This window comes from Pinus tabuliformis, chromosome 2_2 (assembly GCF_031772625.1).
Source record: "Pinus tabuliformis cultivar Carrire ecotype Pingquan chromosome 2_2, CPIR1, whole genome shotgun sequence".
NCBI classification, from domain to species: domain Eukaryota; kingdom Viridiplantae; phylum Streptophyta; class Pinopsida; order Pinales; family Pinaceae; genus Pinus; species Pinus tabuliformis.
In genome coordinates this window covers 954080835-954100051 of record NC_142300.1, presented here as the reverse complement: position 1 = coordinate 954100051, position 19217 = coordinate 954080835, and the positions used below count along the sequence as shown (strand labels likewise).

The window sequence follows — 19217 nt, the reverse complement described above, 5'->3', positions numbered from 1 at the left end:
TACTTTTATGAAGTGGCTAATAGTTTTACAATTCTGGAAGTGATTAGATCATAGGATCCATATATTTGGGGATTCTACTTGTCTTTTGTGCACTGTGGGCATGGCAAAGTTTATAAATTCTGTTAGAACCAATGCCATTTCTAGGCCTAAGCCATGTCAAATTCATGACAATGCAGAGATGTCTATGATTTCCCCGAGACTAATTATTCTGGGGAAGATGGATTCATTTGGATTCAGAATGAATCCAACATAAATGTCACATTTTTGGGTACTCCAGAATATAAAAAAATGATGAAAAAAGCTCATTAAATATACCTTCTGTGGAATTCTAGAACCTAAAACTTTGTTTCAAATAATTGAACCCCATCGATATTTTTAAATGCTATCAAATTTTATAAATTCTGTTAAGGGAAATGAGCAAGGACAAAAATTCTTGGAACATTTATAAAGTGTAATGTAACATGGGATTTTGTAGTTCCTAGAAAATGCCTAAGCCCTTTCAACTATCAGGGGCAGGTGGGTATAGGAATATTGTCATTAGTATATGCATCAAAAAACAATTTTATCAACAACGGAAATATGGTGAAGGGAGCAGATTTCAAAGAATGAATCTGTGTTTTCATTGGCTTGTTCGAGGAACATAGATGGAATAGAGTGGACACTTGCAAGGATCTTCCTTATTAGCTTAAATTGGTTAATTAATAATTTCAAGGGGTTACCATTGGAATGATAAGTATAGTGATTGCAATGGATTTGCTTTACTAACATAAAAGGGAAGATACCAAAATGGAGTGGAGCTGAACATCAAAAGTTTGGAAATATAACAGATTGCTAGCAAGAAATTCATTGCAATGGATTTCATTATATTCAATTTATTACAAAATGCTAGAATTGTTTCCTCAAGACTGTGGAAACTGCCATAGTACTGAATGATACTTCACTCGTGCTTCCAAAGCATCATTTCATGTAATGATGCTTATACAAAAGATAAATTAATCTATCACGGCTTTATCAATTGTTGTACAACTGGAAGTTGGAAAACCATGGACTAGAATTTATTTGTATAGATAAACATTGTTTGTTTGGCAAAAGACCACATTGTGTGCTTGGATGAGAATTGCATGCTTGGAAAAAGACCACATTGTGTGCTTGGCTAAGAATTTATGTCTTCCACATTGAGGTTCAATGCATGGACAATCTTGGTTGGAAGTAGAACTATAGAACAACCTGAAAAAAAGAGCATCCACATTAAAATTTTGAAAATTAATCAACACCATCATTATCCTAGCAGACCATAAACTATATGTGACCAGGAACTTCAACACGCATATATACACGAGCACACAAGATCTAAATAAACACTTTCACCGAACACACAACTAAAAGATAACAACCGATGTTGATTTGGGCAATAGGACAGTTAACACTTTATCGCAGGCATAAAAGGACAGAACAACGTTCAGTGAACATCAACAAATCATGAAGAGGGCATGTTCAAAATAACATAACATTCTACTATGCTATCATATACTATTCCATGAAGGAAAAATCAGCTTGATGAAGTCATGAAAATCCAACGAGATCTCTAACTAGAGGCAAGGAATCAAAAATCCAACAACAAAAAACGCAATGATAAGGTTCAAACCTCATTGGCCTTTAACCATCTAACCATAAATTTATAAAGATGTAAAATATAAAGATCTATAAATCTAATAAACACCGAACCATGAACATAGGTGTGAGAACATAGTAACTACATGTTTACATATAAAAATCAAACATGTTGCATGAACATAAATAAGTAAAGAGATTATATTTGACAGCCAACATGATGGATAGGGAAAAATAACAGCATGAGCTTTGAACCCAATGATGGTCCTTCTCCTTAACCATGAACAAGCATAAAAAGGCACACAAAGCCCATGACTTTGGCATAGGAAATACAATAAACACCTTAGTGGGGGAAAGGTGTTGACGACTGAACTTTGTTTCAGTGAGAAATGCATGGGAAGAAACATAAGCACTCACAATGATCACATTTGGCAATCCTAATTTTTCAGTGACCCTGAACAGATTATGAAGAAGGTATTTTCATAACAACATAACAATAGGAAAACATAAATATACTTATCATATGAAAAAGGGCAACCCACCTGACGAGGCCATGAAAACCTAGCTTATCTATTCTTTGTGCATACCTCATTGATTCCCACTAGAGTTGAAGTCCTTCCATAAATGATCAGTCATGGTAGAAGATGATGCTTCTCCACTTATTCTACAGTTACCTAGAAAAGTGTCAAACATTATCGCAAAAAAAATTGCTAGAGCATCGAGGTATATGTGCACACACAATGAAAGAGTGTCAAATGTACCTAGCATGGCAGGTAAAGTTGGATGGTCTTGCATCTCTCTTTGGTCTTGGGTTATCGCCATGGTTGGGGATTGTTGCATTGCTATAAAAATAAACATACCACATGTTAAAGAATGGTGATGATTAAATACTTAAATCTAAAACCATGACTCTATTCAACACATAAAACTAACCTGGAACCATAGACAAGGCATTATTTGATTGATGACCTCCTCGCTTATTGAGGTATCGAAACTCAAATGGTTCATATTCTGTTGGATCAACATTTAAATCAATTTCCAAACCATTGTTTTTTCTGTTGCTTCTTCTTTTCTTTATGGGGCTAAGGAAATTCTTCTTCCTCTTCAAAGATGGATCAAGATAACCCAATCCAAGTGTGAAGTCAAAATTAGTAATGTGCAAATTATTGGCTTCATCCAACATTTTTTTAAGCATACCAGTCAACTGGATTGTGTTCGTCAAAGTAGTAGGAGGGTTATCTAAAATGAGATGTGTATAGCTAAACAACTCCTCCCTTGCCAAATGAAGTGCCTCGGCATCTGCATCAACAATATTTGTGGCCATGAGAGTAACATCAACATCTACATCATGGTTTTCAGGCTCTATATTGATCTTAGGTGGGTCATTACATATGTTATCCTCTGCATGCTAATGAAGCAATGGATTTGAATTATCCGAGTGGAAATACAACCAAATAACCTTTGTGGCATGCTTGCAAATGTTTCAACAGATAGACCATGGACATTCAAAAGTTATAAAATCCGTACGATACTAGGTCACAAGGTATTTTTTACCTCGATCTGTCTCACTTCTCACCCAATAAACACAGGTTATGCTCTCATGCGGACAACAATCAGTATTCAGAATTTTTCTTGCTCGTTCCACTGATGATTCTAGTTGTTTTTCTCTCTTGTAGTTGTTTAGAAATCCTTCTTCTTTTAAGATTTCCTTGAACCGATAACAAGGTTCAACTGTTGTTAGTAGCATATGCAATAACCAATCCATCCTCTGAGCACATTTTTTCCTTCTATCAGATAGAAATGTTGTTTTTAGGTAACAATGGTATGACTCAACAACATTATTGGTCTCCTAATTTGCATGAGGAAACTCCCGACAACCTTTCACCCACATACCTAATTGCAAATAGAACAATGTCAATCTCATTATATTACATTTATAGAAGAAAAAAATGCATATAATACGAAAAAATGTTTAATTACGAATCTTATCTCCAGTGACCCAATTCTTGTTGAAATAGTCTAAGAACTTCTCTTCATCTGCAAATTTGATAAAAAAATGATTGATTGCATCTTCCACTTCATAATTGAGAGTTTATTTCATGATGAAACCTAACTCACTGAACATCTCATTGGCTTTTATGGAACTAGTGGCCAACCAATTGACATTTTTTAACCAAGCCCTCTATACATGCCAAACTCATAAGATCACATCACAACCTGTGATCCTCTTGCTATATTCAATGCATTTTAGTGTGCTATTTTTAGAAAACAATGCAAGTTTGGTTATACCATGATAATGTTAAAATTACCTCAAGGCATTGATTTTAGCCAATGCATCATCAACCATGAAAGCATTGACTTTCCAATTAGGATGGGTTTGGAAACATTTGTGCATGAGCTGCTCTAGCCATATTGCAATATCATCTTATGTGTTTCGTGATGCCACGACTCATGCAACAGGCACCCCACTTTGTTGTTCATCAAATGCCACGAGTGTATACAACTGATACTGTCATTTTCAACATTACATAAAATCAAATACAAGTTATTAATCATTCTAAATGTATACAACTTAAATAAATATATTCAATCAATGATTGGCATCTGACTTACACCGTATTTACTTGTGTTAAATGTTGAATCCATGGCTATTAAGCTATTGTGTGATAGCTTGACCATTGTCTCTAACATCCACTTTGTTTGAATCCCTATTATAAAAGGGACCTCCACACCATTTGGCTTTTGGTAAAATAAAAAATCTTCCCGATGCTTTTGACACCAAAGGTTTACACTCATTTCATCCTTTTTGTGATGTTGATAATTTCTCTTCGCCAACCTATTATAGATGTTTATAATATCTTTCCTGCATAAGAAGAAATCTCTATCTCGAGCTTCCACATCGATGTCCACATGTCTCTTAATGTGGGTTCCATACACTACATCAACAGGGACTCCCAAAAAGAAACATCTCTCTACATATGCAACAACGTCCCTTGAAAGCTTTTGCCTATGCAAGGTCCTGGTCTCACCTGAGGTGTCACATTGACCATGACAAGCCCAACCTCCCCCATCTTTAGGTTCATACATATTGAAAGTTAATATTTCTCTATCAAGAATTTCATGCATAACTTTCACAATAAAGTGGCATTGGCAACCCCTCTTCTACACAAATGAGGTCCTTTGTTTAGTTGGAAGATTTCCTCTTTTATCCTCTAGGCCAAATGAACAATGATAACTACACCAAAAATTTAAAATGTTAGTACATACAAAGAAAGATAACCGTGGTTTCAAAAGATCTAAACAATACATATTTTAAATACTCACATCTATATTATAATGCAGCGGTAGCTCTTTCTTTTGGTTCTTTTTTTGTTTTTTGTATGAATTTACATGGAGCAATAGGATTTTCTTCCTCTCCTTTCATAAAGTCAGCAACTCGTTGTAATGGGATTATGACAACTCGATCAATACTATTGTTTTTTCTATTTATTTCTGTCCAAACTAAGTCTTTACTAGAGAACGTCATTTTGCCTTTGAGGTCTTGCACCTCAAGATCCATGATATATTACCATTTGCTTTGCTTGCCCATTTTGAACTGATCTGGTCAAACAATATGCAAGGACATCAGAACCGAACTTTCAATCTTAGTAATTTTTATGGGCTGAATAATTGAATTAGATCTAGAATTTTTACATGAGCTAGAACACGGTTTCTATGGCTACCTGGGAATATTTGTAGTCTTACATGGAATTTCTCTGGCCATGCATACGATTTGAAGTTAAAATGAGACAGACCAATTTCAGAAGAGCCAAATTTGCAATGCCAACCACATAAATCCAACATGAAGAGATGATTTTAGATATGAACGATAATATTTCAGTTTTCTTCAGCATTCTAGCATTTAACCTTTTATGAAACAGTGGGTATTATTTCCCCTTTACTTATTATTTACCTATTGTTTTATTCTTTCCACTTTACTTATTGTTTACTAGTATGGTTCATTTGTGTCTAATTTCCATGTTCTTGTGTACGGATGTAGACATCATCATCATCACCATGTGCTAATATTTATTGGTACCATTATAATTATCTCACTTTGACTTCTTGCATCCATCATGCTTCACTATGTGCCATGGTTGAAAGTCCCTGGGGTGATCTATTAAGTCCAGAATATATTACGGGTATGGAAGATCAATCATCATAGTAATATCCCTGCTAATCACATGGACCACCTAGCTAGTCGAAATTGATGTGTGTCTATTGCAATTGATTTTTTTCCACAAAGTTCATATAGGGTCAACCCACACGTGTGCCAAAAATTGATATATGATTGTATTTGTTGCTCCCATTTGTTGCATAATAGGTAGCATGAAATTCCAGCTAGGTTAAGTGTTCAGTGCTAGTAAGGCATCAAAGAGTCATCCTGTGCCCATGGTTATATGGTGGAGTGTCTAGTCATGTCAAGCTACTTGTCGGTTTGATTTATTAGTTATGAAAACATGGTGTTTGACCTATGGAAGGTGGTCTCCACAAGAAGATTGGATTCTAGCAGTCAATCATTTTGCTTTCCTTAATGATGCAAGGTTCTACATTGTGCAAACAATACATTAGCTTAATGTATATACTCCCTGGGGTTGATTCTGTACAATATGTTGCATGTTAACCAATTTTACAAGATTGTCAAATTTGTCCACTTCTCAGTGAGTTCACTCAGCTCAACTCCAAAACAAGCCAAGTCTTCTCATTTTAGCAAAACTCAGTTAAATCTTGTCAAAGTCACCAGAACTCAACAAGTTTGACTGATCTTACGCAATTTACTCAGCAAGTTTGACTATGTTCAACCAACATTTACCTATTTTAAGTTGTTTTTGAGTTTTAGAATTTCCTGAAATTCACCTCAATTGTGGATGTATTGAAAATGTATTGTTCCTCATCAATATAATTCTAGGCAATCCCTTCCACTTCCACTGGTATTATGGTACTCTTATGTGAAGAAGGTAACTCATGTTAGCCTTGAGTTTTCACAATTCGATTATGTTGGACATAATCTTCCAAGATTTCTTCCCTATAAATAAAATTGTAAATAAATAAAGTAGGAGAATGCAAAGATGAAGGGATCCTTTGAAAATGAAACAAAGGGTTGCACCATTATATATCTCTGATTGCACATTAATGAAAAGACCATCATGGAGTTACCTATTCTGGCCTGACAAATTCAAACTCTCACTCTTTGGCTTTGCCCAGTCGTTTCCCTAGTCCAGGTCATGTGACTAATGGTAACCCCCAAAATGTGTTGTGCTCTAGGTCTGCAGTAAAAATCTTCTAATAATATAGTTTTCCAAGTAGTGGCAATAGATCAAACTACAAGAATCACTAGATATTTGATAAACCATGTTTGGCCGCACCTATGTGAAAGTGACAACTATGAAAAGAATCCTTCCCATTAGGAAATAAAGTTACAGCCACTGCATAGGAAACAAAAGACTTGCTCAAATATTTTGGTAGAATATTTTGTCTACTTTTAATTGTATCCATCAAGTAGGGCGTTATCCTCCTCAATAGTTTTTGGATTTGATAAAAGAAACCATGCAATTTAGAATATTTTCAAAACTGATCCGGTCCGGCCTCATCCTTGCCCTCAACATTCGGACAAAATAATCAAGTGCCTTCTCCCCGTCCCCAATGTTTGCATATCCTGCCTCATTGACTTGCTTACATAAAATTGATAGTTCGATAACACGATGGATTTTCCTTGACCCATGGAAATGACAGGTTATATATAATAAAACACGCAGATGATAAGATTTTTCAAATCAACAGACCAGACCAATCGACATGGCTTTAGATCTTGCTTGAAGGGAGAGCGTTGTAAATCATCAAGTTACCTAATTCCAAATGTTAGTTTTAGACCCTCGACGGATCATTTGCCTATGAACCCCTCCACACAATTAATTATTGAATTAGTTTTTAGCTTATGGGGTTCAGTGATTTTATTGCAACGCTGTTATGTCGAGCAATTTAGTACCTCAGTGTGATAATGTTCATCATCATCACCAGCAGGGCATGGGTTCCTGCGTTGAGGTTGGACAATATGCTAGGAGAAATTGAAGGGCTTAGAAGGGACAAAGTCGTTTTAATGATGGAAGTCGTGAAGCTGAGACAACAATAGCAAGCCACTAGGAATTAAGCAAAAGAGTAAGACCCTGTTCCTCGATCATACATGGACACAACGAAAAAGAGCAGAAAAATGAACCAGATGATTGAACTTGCCTCTGTCTGTCGCCTGGTGACGAGTCAATGGTGGTGAGTTGTAGAGCGCGGGATGGAGTTTCTGCATGGAGGCAATTGGTGAGCTGCAGAGCGGGGATGGAGTTTCTACGGGAGTCGAGCTAGTGAGTGGAGTTGCAGAGCCAAGATGGAGTTTTTGCGAGAGTCGAGCTGGTGAGGGGAGCTGCAGAACCCGCGGTTTGGCCCAAATTCAAAAGGAAAGGATCATAGAAGCTGGTAGACTCCGAAAATATGTCAGACGAGATTCCATCGGCAATTAATGTGGAACGGTGGCGGAGGGTGGCGGATGGCAGAGGAATTTCCAATGGCTGGAGCCGGATGTTTTTCCGGGCGGTGACGAAAACCGGGCAATTCCTCCGCCTTGTTAGACTACTCCATTTCTTTGCATGTGATGCCCAATTTCTTCATTATAGCCGCCGTGTACGGATGGATTACCCACACCAATAATTTTGAATGGAGTTATTCACCAATTTCTTTGCATGCGATGTGCAATTTCTTCATTACTGCTGCCGTGTACGGATGGATTACCCACACCAATAATTTTGAATGGAGTTATTCACCAATTTCTTTGCATGCGATGCCCAATTTCTTCATTACCGCCGCCGTGTATGGATGGATTACCCACACCAATAATTTTGAATGGAGTTATTCACCAATTTCTTTGCATGCGATGCCCAATTTCTTCATTACAGCCGTCATGTACGGATGGATTACCCACACCAATAATTTTGAATGGAGTTATTCACCAATTTTTTTGCATGCGAATCGCGATGCCCAATTTCTTTGGAGTCGTCTACCGAGGCGGAGGAATTCTAATTCTGAACGCATATTGGTGGAGGAACGTGAATTCAATGTATCTTCAATGGACGTCGGCCATAAAAGTGACCTCGATGCTCTCTTGTCATTCAGAAATGCTATCACACACGATCTCGAAGGTTTGCTATCCAACTAGATGGTAGAAAACTCCGATAACATGTGCTCATGGTTCGGTATTCGCTGCAGAGCAAACACCAAAAGAGTGGTGGCCATTGACCTCTGTCCATCTGATGGAGCATTGCAAGGTAAACTTTCCCCATCTATCAGCATTCTCTCATTATTGAACACATTGATTCTTTCCTTAATGCTTTCAGTGGAGGAATTTCGGCCGAGTTTGGCCACCTTAAAGCACTACAAACACTGGACCTCACCAACAATATACTCAACAGTCCTATTCTAGTTGAGTTGGGCATGCTACAGAAGCTAGAGCACCTGTACCTCGGCCTCAATATGCTTAGCAGTCCTATTCCTGTCGATTTGGGCCTGCTCCAGAAGCTAAAGTACCTTGACCTCAATGCCAATTTGATCAATGGTTCTATTCCAATGGAGTTGGGCCTGCTACACAAAGTAAAGTACCTTGGCTTCAGCAGAAATACGCTCAGCGGTCCTATTCCTGTCGAGTTGGGCCTGCTACACAAAGTAGAGTACCTTGGCTTCAACAGCAATACGATCAACGACCCTATTCCAGTCCAGTTCAGCATGCTACAGAGGCTAGAGCACCTACATGTTGAAGACAATATGCTCAACGGTCCTATTCCTGTCGAGTTGGGCCTGCTCCAGAAACTACAGGAGCGTGACCTCAGTAGCAATACGTTCAGTGCTCCTATTCTAGTCCAGCTGGGCCTGCTACAGAAACTAGCGTAGCTTGACCTTAGCTCCAATACGCTCCGCGGTCCTATTCCAATGGAGTTGGGCCTGCTACAGAAGCTAGAGTCCCTGTATCTGGACAACAACAGCTTGTCAGGCAGAATTCCATGTCAATTGGGTAATTTGACACAACTTTCAGATCTATCCATTTCTGGTCATAGTATTTTAGGTTCTATTCCCTCTTAAATATTTAGACTTCCCCTCTTTACTCTGTCTCTTAGTTTTAACCTCACAGGGAGGATACCTAATTACATTACTAAATTGACCAAATTAACTGCCTTACAACTTTATGAATGTGGGCTCACTCTCATACCTGAGAGCATTAGCAATTTGACCTGGTTGACTGACTTAGATTTCTCTAGTAATATACTGACTACCATACTGGAAGGTATTGCCAATTTGGTTAAGTTAGAGTACTTAGATCTTAATAAAAACAACATTACTCACTTAAATGAAAACATTGTCGCTTTATCTCAGTTGACAGAATTAAATCTCTTTGACAATAATCTAAGCAGTAACATATTTAAAACAATTTTCAATTTGACTAATCTGTCATACCTAGATCTGTCTCAAAATAAACTCATAGGTCACATTCCTAAAACCCTTGTCAATTTAAAGAAGCTTATATACTTAAAATTCTCAAACAACAATCTTGAAGGGACAATTCCCAGAGCTATAGGAGACCTTCATTCTTTGAATGAATTATATTTAAATTCAAACAATTTCACCGGGAAGATTCCTAATAATATTAATAATTTGGTTTCGCTTAATGCATTATATTTATCAGAAAACAATTTGGAGGGACCTATTCCTAGTATCTGCATCTATAACTCCACTTCTTTAAATATTTTCTTCGCTCATTCTAACAAATTTTCTGGGACTCTAACCTCATCATTTGCAAATTGCACCTAGCTTATAATATTGGATTTAAAGAATTGTGGATTTAGAGGTGAGCTTCCTTCAACCCTAGCAAATTTGAGTAAATTGGGATTTTTAAGTTTTAGTTATAATAATTTTCAAGGTATTATTCCCCAATGGATCACAAATTTTACCAACTTGTTTTTGTTGGATTTATCAGACAATGATTTTAATGGAAGCATACCATATGATCTTGAAAGACTGCAAGGGTTTGCAATTCATCAATTTTATTTCTTTGAGCTTTATTTCCAAACCAAAGAATACATAAAAGGGATTGAGTATAATTTGTCATATATCTTGATTATAAATGTTATATTTGATTTGTTTGGGAATAATCTTTCTAGAGAAATCCCCAAAAGCATAGGCAACATGAGAAGCTTGGGATTACTAAATTTCTCTGGGAACCAATTGGAAGGAAAAATACCAGTGTCTTTTAGTGAGATACCAACTTTGGAGCAGTTGGACTTGTCCAAAAATAATTTGGATGGAGCAATTCCTCAAGAGCTCTCTCAATTATCAATGTTGGCTTATCTAGATGTTTCATCTAATAACTTATGTGGACCAATTTCAGGAGGGACACAATTTTACACCTTTAATGAGTCTTCATTTCAAAGGAATAAGTGCTTATGTGGATATCCTCTTCTAGGATGCAATAAAAAAATATATGAAGACAACCAGTGGAGACAGTGGCAGTCAAATTAATATCAAGACAGGATGGTTAAGCCATGTAAATGAGAAGATGTCTTTGATAGCATTAGGGATGGGAATTGGGATAGGGTTTGGGGCAGTGGTTGCTATGTTCATTGTTTGAGATAAAGCAAGGTATTGGGTACTTGGTTTACCTCCTAACAACATAAGAAGGCCCTTTTATGGCCTCTATTGATTCCCTACATAGCTCAATAAAACTTGTATGCATAAATCAATATTTTAATATATGTAATGCCACTTAATAATATAACTTGAATGTTATTTATTCATATACCATGTATTGTTACTTAACAATATGGTGTTTGGATGTTGACATAAATTATCTAGCTTTGTGGAAGAATATAAAATAGAGTTTAATAATTTTTTTCAATACAAGAATGTTATTATATTTATTGAAATTGTTAATTATTATAAAACTAATGTCAATAGATGTATTTCTATTGATTAAGAAAATAGAAAAATAAATACCAATTTATTTTTTATTAATAATTTACTATTTTTTCCCATAAGGTTTATTGTAGATTTCTATGGAGTTTTGTTGTTAAAGCATTTTCTGGTATAAATTTCATTGATTCAAAATTATGTGGGCAAAAATCTAGCCATGCTAAAGGTTTTCGTGGCCGAGATCTGCTAGGATTACTAGGTGATTTTGATGACTTAATTGCCCCTGATTCCGATTACTCAAGTCATAAGTTAAATGTGTGAGTAATCACAAGTCTCACATAACCTAACCAAACAAACAAAAAACTAATTAACTATTTTTTTTTTTTTAAATCTAAAATTTAAATACAATTATTTTTAAATAAAATAACAAAATCAAGTCACAATGAAAATTATAAATTATCAATGCTGATAACAATTAATAAATCTCTCCTTTCCGAAAACAATTAATAAATCTCTCAACTTTAAATACCTTTTCCAAATCTATTAATTGTGAGGAGAGACAAGACCTGCAATTACTTAATATTTGATATTTTTCTGGAATTAAATTTTAATGGTTGAGTTGTTTATGGAACGAGTCAATGTGTTGCTGGAGAACATGAGAAAAACGATAGCCGGCAAAGCCAATTCATAGACTACACCGTTAATTTTATGTGTTATGTTACGGATAACCGATGTTTTAGTGAATTTTAATAATGATAAAAATTTTGATATGTTATTTTTAATTTTTTATTAAATTTATTTATTTAATAAAATTTTATAAAAGATAATTTTATTAAATTTACTTTATTTAATAAAAATTTATATTTTTTTAAATATTTTTTTTTTTTAAATGGTAAAATGCATTACACTCAAAGATTCAACCTATCATTTATCCCCTATTGGTAAGGTATAATGGGTGACTATTTTTTTATTAATCGTTCATTTAATTAAAATCAAATAATAATTTGTAACATTCATTTTTTAATATATATATAATTTTATCTTTTAGTATCTAATTAATTAAATTAACCTGAATCTTATTGTACAATCATAATTTTTTTAATGTTAATTGTATATTTTTATGGAGTTGTCTATAATGTGACTTTTTGGAGATTCTGGTGACGAAATCGGAAAAAATTGAGGTTAAATCTTGATTTGTATGATTTAAAATGGTTTTTTTAACTGCATATTTGGATTCAGCACCGTGAAAAACTCTGAGATTTTGATTGTGCAGAAACTAGCTATCAAACTTGCGATTCCAATAAATTGCTGCCGGATTTTGACCAGAAAAACCCACCGGAAAAGCATCCAAAAAGTCGCATTATAGACAACTGCTATTTTTATTAAATCAACTTGAGATTTATTATGCAATCATATTTTCTGTTTATCATACATTCTTTCTGAGAGTTTTCAAATTCCAAACTTAATTTGATGAGAAAGGAATGAATAGAACCATATTGATGGGATAGGTATTTTCATGAACTAGAGAGATATTAGGAGTAAGTTTAATCTAAATAATTTATAAATTAGTTTGGAAAATAGGGGAAATTTTAGAAAGATTATGATAAAATCTGCAGAATATTTTGAAATTTTGAGTTTTTTTTAGAGAGAAAAAGCTCAATAGTATTATATAAGATATATAACAGCCAAAATATTACATCATAGCTGAGAAATAGGTTCGCCCAATCTGAAAACAATATACTCCAGATAGGACTGATTCAATATATCCTCAATATGCCAATAGTCAGATATACAACATAATACAATTTATATATATATATATATATATATATATATATATATATATATATATATATATATATATATATATATATAATTTTTTATTTTTTATTTTTTTTTTTTAGGCCGAAAAAAGCTATATTTCATTTATATCAGTAATATAAACAATGACATTATATCAGTTCCTCTGGTCTTTGTGATGAAAAGCATACAAGATATTTTACCTGAAGGCACAAGCCAGACTTAAAAAACATAAATGTTCCACATGTATCTCCCTAAAATAGGAACATCATAAACCAAAAACTCCCATTGAACAACATCTGAATCAAAACTCCTAACTACACCAGGGATGAAGTTATGGCGATCCCACAACCCATAGCAAATCGCAGACCAAAAGGAAGCGAGAACGGACATACTGCATCTAGCAACTGTATATTGTAAGCGCTCGTGAAAAACTTGCGGTCACTGGAACAACAAGATTAGCCAAAGAGAACCTTCATCTTCCAGAAAGAGAAATCAGAGCTTTCTTGAAACAAAACCAGAGAAAGAAGAAGGAGCTAGAATCAAAACAAGGCTTAGAAATCAGGAGGGAGAAAGTCCTGAATGGAGATAACGTTGCCTTCAAAAAAGACCTGCAAGAACCATAAGCCTGGAGCCACCCGGAGACCTTTTTTGGATAAGTCATCAGCAGCATGGTTAAGATCCCTCTTGATGTGACGAATGGACACCCCCTTAGATCTGTTCCATAAAAAATTAATCCTCTCAATCCAACCAGAGAGCTGCAGATTTCTTATGATGTTCTTACCACAGAGACCATCAACCAAGACCTTAGAATCACCAAAGATGGAAACATCCTGAAGATTGAGAAAAAGGCAAAAATGAAGAAGGCCCGCAAGGGCCATTACTTCCGCCTTACTGTTTGAACCACTGCCTCCATTCCAGAACAGATGAAAATGACAGATTTCATTCACCACAATATAAACCCCGCAGCCATATTGGCCCTCCTGCTCAGCCCCATCGAAGAAGGCTCTCGGGATGACAGACAGGTCTTGTTGAATCACACTTTCTTTTTGGAGAGGAAGCTTAGCTGAACTTTGTGGGATTCATTCAAAAAGAGAAGTTATGGAGGATAAAATTTCCAAGTGCTGGGGGGCCTTGCCATTGAAAACAACCTTATTGCGCCATTTCCATATGCACCATACCGAATGATGAAGATAGATCTCCATGATTTCTTTTGAAGGCTGCACCATAAGAACGCATCAACAGTCGATGAATGGGCTAAGTGCTGGATACCATGGGCATTCTCCAGATTCCACCACAGAAGACGAGTCTTCTTGCAGGCAAAGAAAAGGTGGAAATTGGTTTCTTCTTCAGCCCAGCAGATGGAGCAAACACCCGGTCCCTGCCACCCTCGCTTCCTTAAGTTATCCCAAGAAAGATTCCTGTTGTGAAATGCCAGCCACGAAAACAAGATCATTTTTAAGGGGCAACCTGTTTTCCACAGAATGGACGGCTTGAGCAGAGAAGGAACTTTGCTAATCAAATCTTTATAAACATCTTTAACTTGGACCTCATATAAAACCTTAGAACTTCTCCAGATGAGATTATCTTGCTCCTTTGAACGAAAGATTCCACAGTCCCTGAGTCGAACTTTAATGTTGTTCCACAGTGAGGCAATGTCTGCTGGCATCCGCATATGTTTAGCTTCCTTCCACTGGGGGATGGGACCATTCCATTCAGCAATAAGACTTTCCCAGAAAAAAATACCTTGTCTGTGGAGAAAGATTAGCAGAGGCTTTTGTATCTCAATTACTTCAGATCCACTCAAAAAACAATCTTTCCCAATGAGAATATTTTTACCTGTTTGGAAATGCCATAATAAATTTTCCAGAAAAAATTTGCCAATTTTCCGCATGCTTTGCCAAATAGGAGATCCCCTAGGAGAGCCTAATTGCATTCTCCTGACCCAATATGCCAGGCTCTTCCTTCTTAGGTATTTGAAACGAATAATGGAACTCCACGGACCTTCCTCAAAAACTCCTCTCCATAGCGTCCTACATAATAAAGCCTTGCCGAAAAATTTCAGGTCTAATAGCCCCCAACCTTCGAATTTCTTTGGTTTGGAGATATTGGAAAGAGAAGAAAGATGATATTTTTTATTCCCTACTTGGTCTCCCCAAATAAATCTCGTTGTGAGCTTATTCATTGCCGATATTATGCTTGCTGGGATGGCATATAAATGAGCCCAATATACCATCAGCTGATTTAAAACCGACTGGGCAAGGATCATTCTACCGCCAAGAGATAGGAATCTATACTGCCAACCAGAAATCCTCTTATAGAATTTGTCTAATATCCATCCCCAGTCCGCCTTTTCATAGCCTGTGGCTTTTAGCTGAAAGCCCAAATATTTCAGCCCACGCCCAATAGAATGGGCTTTGATTCCAAACAGCTCCGACAACCAATCAATCATATCCTGGCCTGAATCGTTGTGAAAAAAAACAGACTTTTCAGAATTGATATTGAGGCTTGTTGCTTTTTGAAAGTTGTCCAAGATATCGAAGTAGCATGACCAAGTTATCTTGCACAACATTCCAAACATAATGATATCATCGACAAACAGGTTATGGGATATCGAGATTCCTCTACAAACTTTAAGCGGAAGAACTCTGGATTCTTCTACAGCTTTGTTAAGATGGAGAGTAAGAGTATTCATTGCCATTATAAATAACAGAGGCGATAAGGGGCATCCTTGTCTGAGCCCCCTGGATGCAGAAAAAAAAGGGGAAGGAATACGATTTATAATCACTGAAAAATTCACAATCTCGACACACGCCATTATCCAGTTTGTCATACCAGTATTAAGGCCAATCTTTACCAATAGGCATCTGAGGAATCCCCAATCGAGGCAGTCGTATGCCTTTTGGAGATCAATCTTAAGGATGGTTGCATTCCTTTTCCTTTTCTGTATAGTAAATAGGCCTTCCTGGGTGCTTGCCACTGCATCTTGTATGTTCCTTCCTTTAAGAAATGCATGCTGTTCTGATGAAATATGCTTTGATAAGTACTCTTTTATCCTTTCTGCAATTATTTTCGCAATAATTTTTTAAGAAATATTGCATAAAGAGATCGGCCGGAAATCCATAAACGACTCAGCTTCATCTTTCTTTGGGATGAGGGTGATATTGGTGGATGCAACCTTTGAATTTATACTACCCGCTATTCTTGAAGCCTCAACCATTTTTAGCAAAACCCCTTTGAACAGGTCGAAGAAATGAATAAAAAACTCTATTGTCCAGCCGTCTGGCCCTGGACATTTATCAGATTTAAATGACTTCATAACCCTAAGCAGCTCTTCCTCAGATATTTTTTGGAAAATTCTGACATTTGCTTCCACATCAAACATCTTTGGGAAAATTTCGATACCCCATAAGATGTCTTTAAAGTTACATTTCTCAGATCTTTGAAATTGCTTCCCAAAAAAATTTACTGCCTCATTTGTTATATCATGCTGAGAATATATAAGCTGACCATTGCCATTTTTTTATCTTCCATATGGTATTTTTTTCTCCCCTGGCATTTGCAAAATTATGGAAGAACTTAGAATTTCTATCCCCTTCTTTAATCCAAGTCATTCTGCTTTTTAGCCGCCAATAGGATTCCTCTTGTTCCATGATTTTGATTTTCTTTTTCTGCAGCTCCTTTATGAGACATCTCGATTCCAGAGACAAACTCTGAGAGGAAAAAGCCTTCGATGCCATATCTAAAGCCCATTGAATAATTCTTAGTTCTTTCCTATTTGATTGTCTTTTCTCATATTGCCATTTTTTAATAATCCTCCTCATATAATCCATTTTGTCCTTAAAGGTCATTAGGAGCGTGGAAGGATTTTTATTTTTTGTCAGCCCAGACCATGAATTTTTAATGAGATCATTAAATCCTGGATCCTCCATAAAAGAGCTATTAAACTTGAATGGGAATCCCTTCCTAAAGTTTCTTCCCCTCCAGCCTAGCTTGATTGGCCTATGATATGAAATGAAAATGTTTTCTATTGAGGAAAAAGGCATACCCATGCAATCAATCACACTAGCATGAATAAGGAACCTGTCCAGTCTCTTTGCAACATATGCATCTCCATTTCTGCCATTTTCCCAAGTCGGCCTCATTTGTGAAGGAATGACATCCACTAAACTTCTTTTAAGAAATTCATTTTTCAGTCTTTCAGCTATAGGATCTTTTTTCCTATTGCTTCCCCATATTTCCTCCATGCTTAAAGTAAGGTTAAAATCACCTACAATCAATAAATTTTCCACATCAAAAATTTCAGAGTCTAGGATTTTCTCCCAGAAGAGCATTCTGTCCCTGTATGGAGCATATATATTGAGAATATTGATGGGAGAATTGTGTCCTCTCAATTTTGCAGAAATTAAAATCCTTGCCAGACATCTATAAGTTTTTGCCTTGATCCAAGATGGGTCCCAGAGGACTGCTAGCCCTCTCGAAAGGCCCTTCGCTTCAGTGGTTGAGATATGCCATGAAGGATACATCTTCCTAAAGTAAGAAATTGCAGCATTGGCATCATGCATTGTCTCCTGTATTAGAATAATTTTAGGATTTTCAAAATGAAAGAAATTTTTTAAAGCCAAAAACTTGGGGTCTACCCCCAATCCTCTAATATTCATGGAGATTGCAAAATTCATTTTGGAGTGTTCTCGACCTTGCATGCTCTAAGAGGCCTGTCTTCAGTCATGTCTACAATTGGAACATCAACAAGAGAAAAATTACGGATCCCCTTGCCCTCCCCTCTCCCCCTGAAATGTCTGCTTCCCCCTTTTGTTTTCCTTCTCACCGTTATATTTTTGGCTGACTTCGGACTGATTCGAGGGGACAAATGGTCAAGGGGCTTGTGGATTGTAAGCTCCCTGAGTTGGAGCGATTTTTTGTTCAGCAGGAAATCCAAATCGCTGCTTACCAAATTCGTAGGCGATGAGTAAGGCGAGTTAGCAGGCGTAGGCAAAATCATAATTTATTTTCCTCTGTCTGAAGACATGTGATTGTTATTCTAAGCATAAAAAGAGGGAGATTGGACTAGATTGTCATTTACAGATCCATAGAAAGGATGTGGAGAAGGACTTGGGCACGGGATCTCATGGTCCAAAGCAGGCTCTAGAGGGGGCATTGACGGAGATATGGGCTCCGGAATGTGAGGAATAATAGGAGAACCGTGGTCCGAGGCAGGCTCTAGTGGGGGCATGGACGGAGATATGGGCTCCGGAATGTGTGGAATAACAGGAGAATCGTGGTCCGAAGCAGGCTCCAAAAGGGGCATGGACGGAGATATGGGCTCCGGCATGTGAGGGTTAACAGGATGATCGTGGTTCGAGACAGGTTCCGTGGATGGAGTTGGCTCCTTCAAATGAGATGATGGGCGTAATTCCTTCTCTGCACTATCCAGTTGGTCATCAAAATCCATAAGCGCCCTGTACACTACGGGTGATGAATTCTCAGAATCCCCTTCAGGGGATGAGCTATTGACGGCGTTCGTGGGATATCTATGATGACCGAGCTGTCTGCGATTAATTGGTAAGCGTCTTGGACAGTTCTTGATTAGATGCCCAGTGCGATGGCAACCTGAGCATCTAAAGGGAATCCCCCAGAAGTCGAGCCTTTGCCTAATTTTTAAGTCCCTCCATTGAATGTCTATGTGAGCCGGAAAGCCCCCTCTGAAAGGTTTATCTATCAAAATCCAGGCTACCCTTTTGTCTTTTTCCCCTAACACCCAAGGATCCACATATACGCACCTTCCAATAACATTGCCAATTTCAGCGAGTGTTTCCTTTGACCAC

The 19217-nt window shown here is 36.8% G+C and overlaps 1 protein-coding gene across 1 annotated transcript; it reads right to left on the bottom strand.

Moving 5' to 3' along the window:
* Positions 1-13946: 13946 nt before the first annotated feature.
* LOC149196374 (uncharacterized) lies at positions 13947-17639 on the bottom strand. Its single transcript, XM_089408265.1, has 4 exons — positions 17441-17639; positions 16588-16680; positions 14544-16452; positions 13947-14400 (listed from the first exon to the last, which is right to left on the bottom strand). Exons 1-4 carry the CDS (start codon positions 17637-17639, stop codon positions 13947-13949), a joined length of 2655 nt encoding a protein of 884 aa, XP_089264391.1.
* Between the last annotated feature and the right edge of the window lie 1578 nt (positions 17640-19217).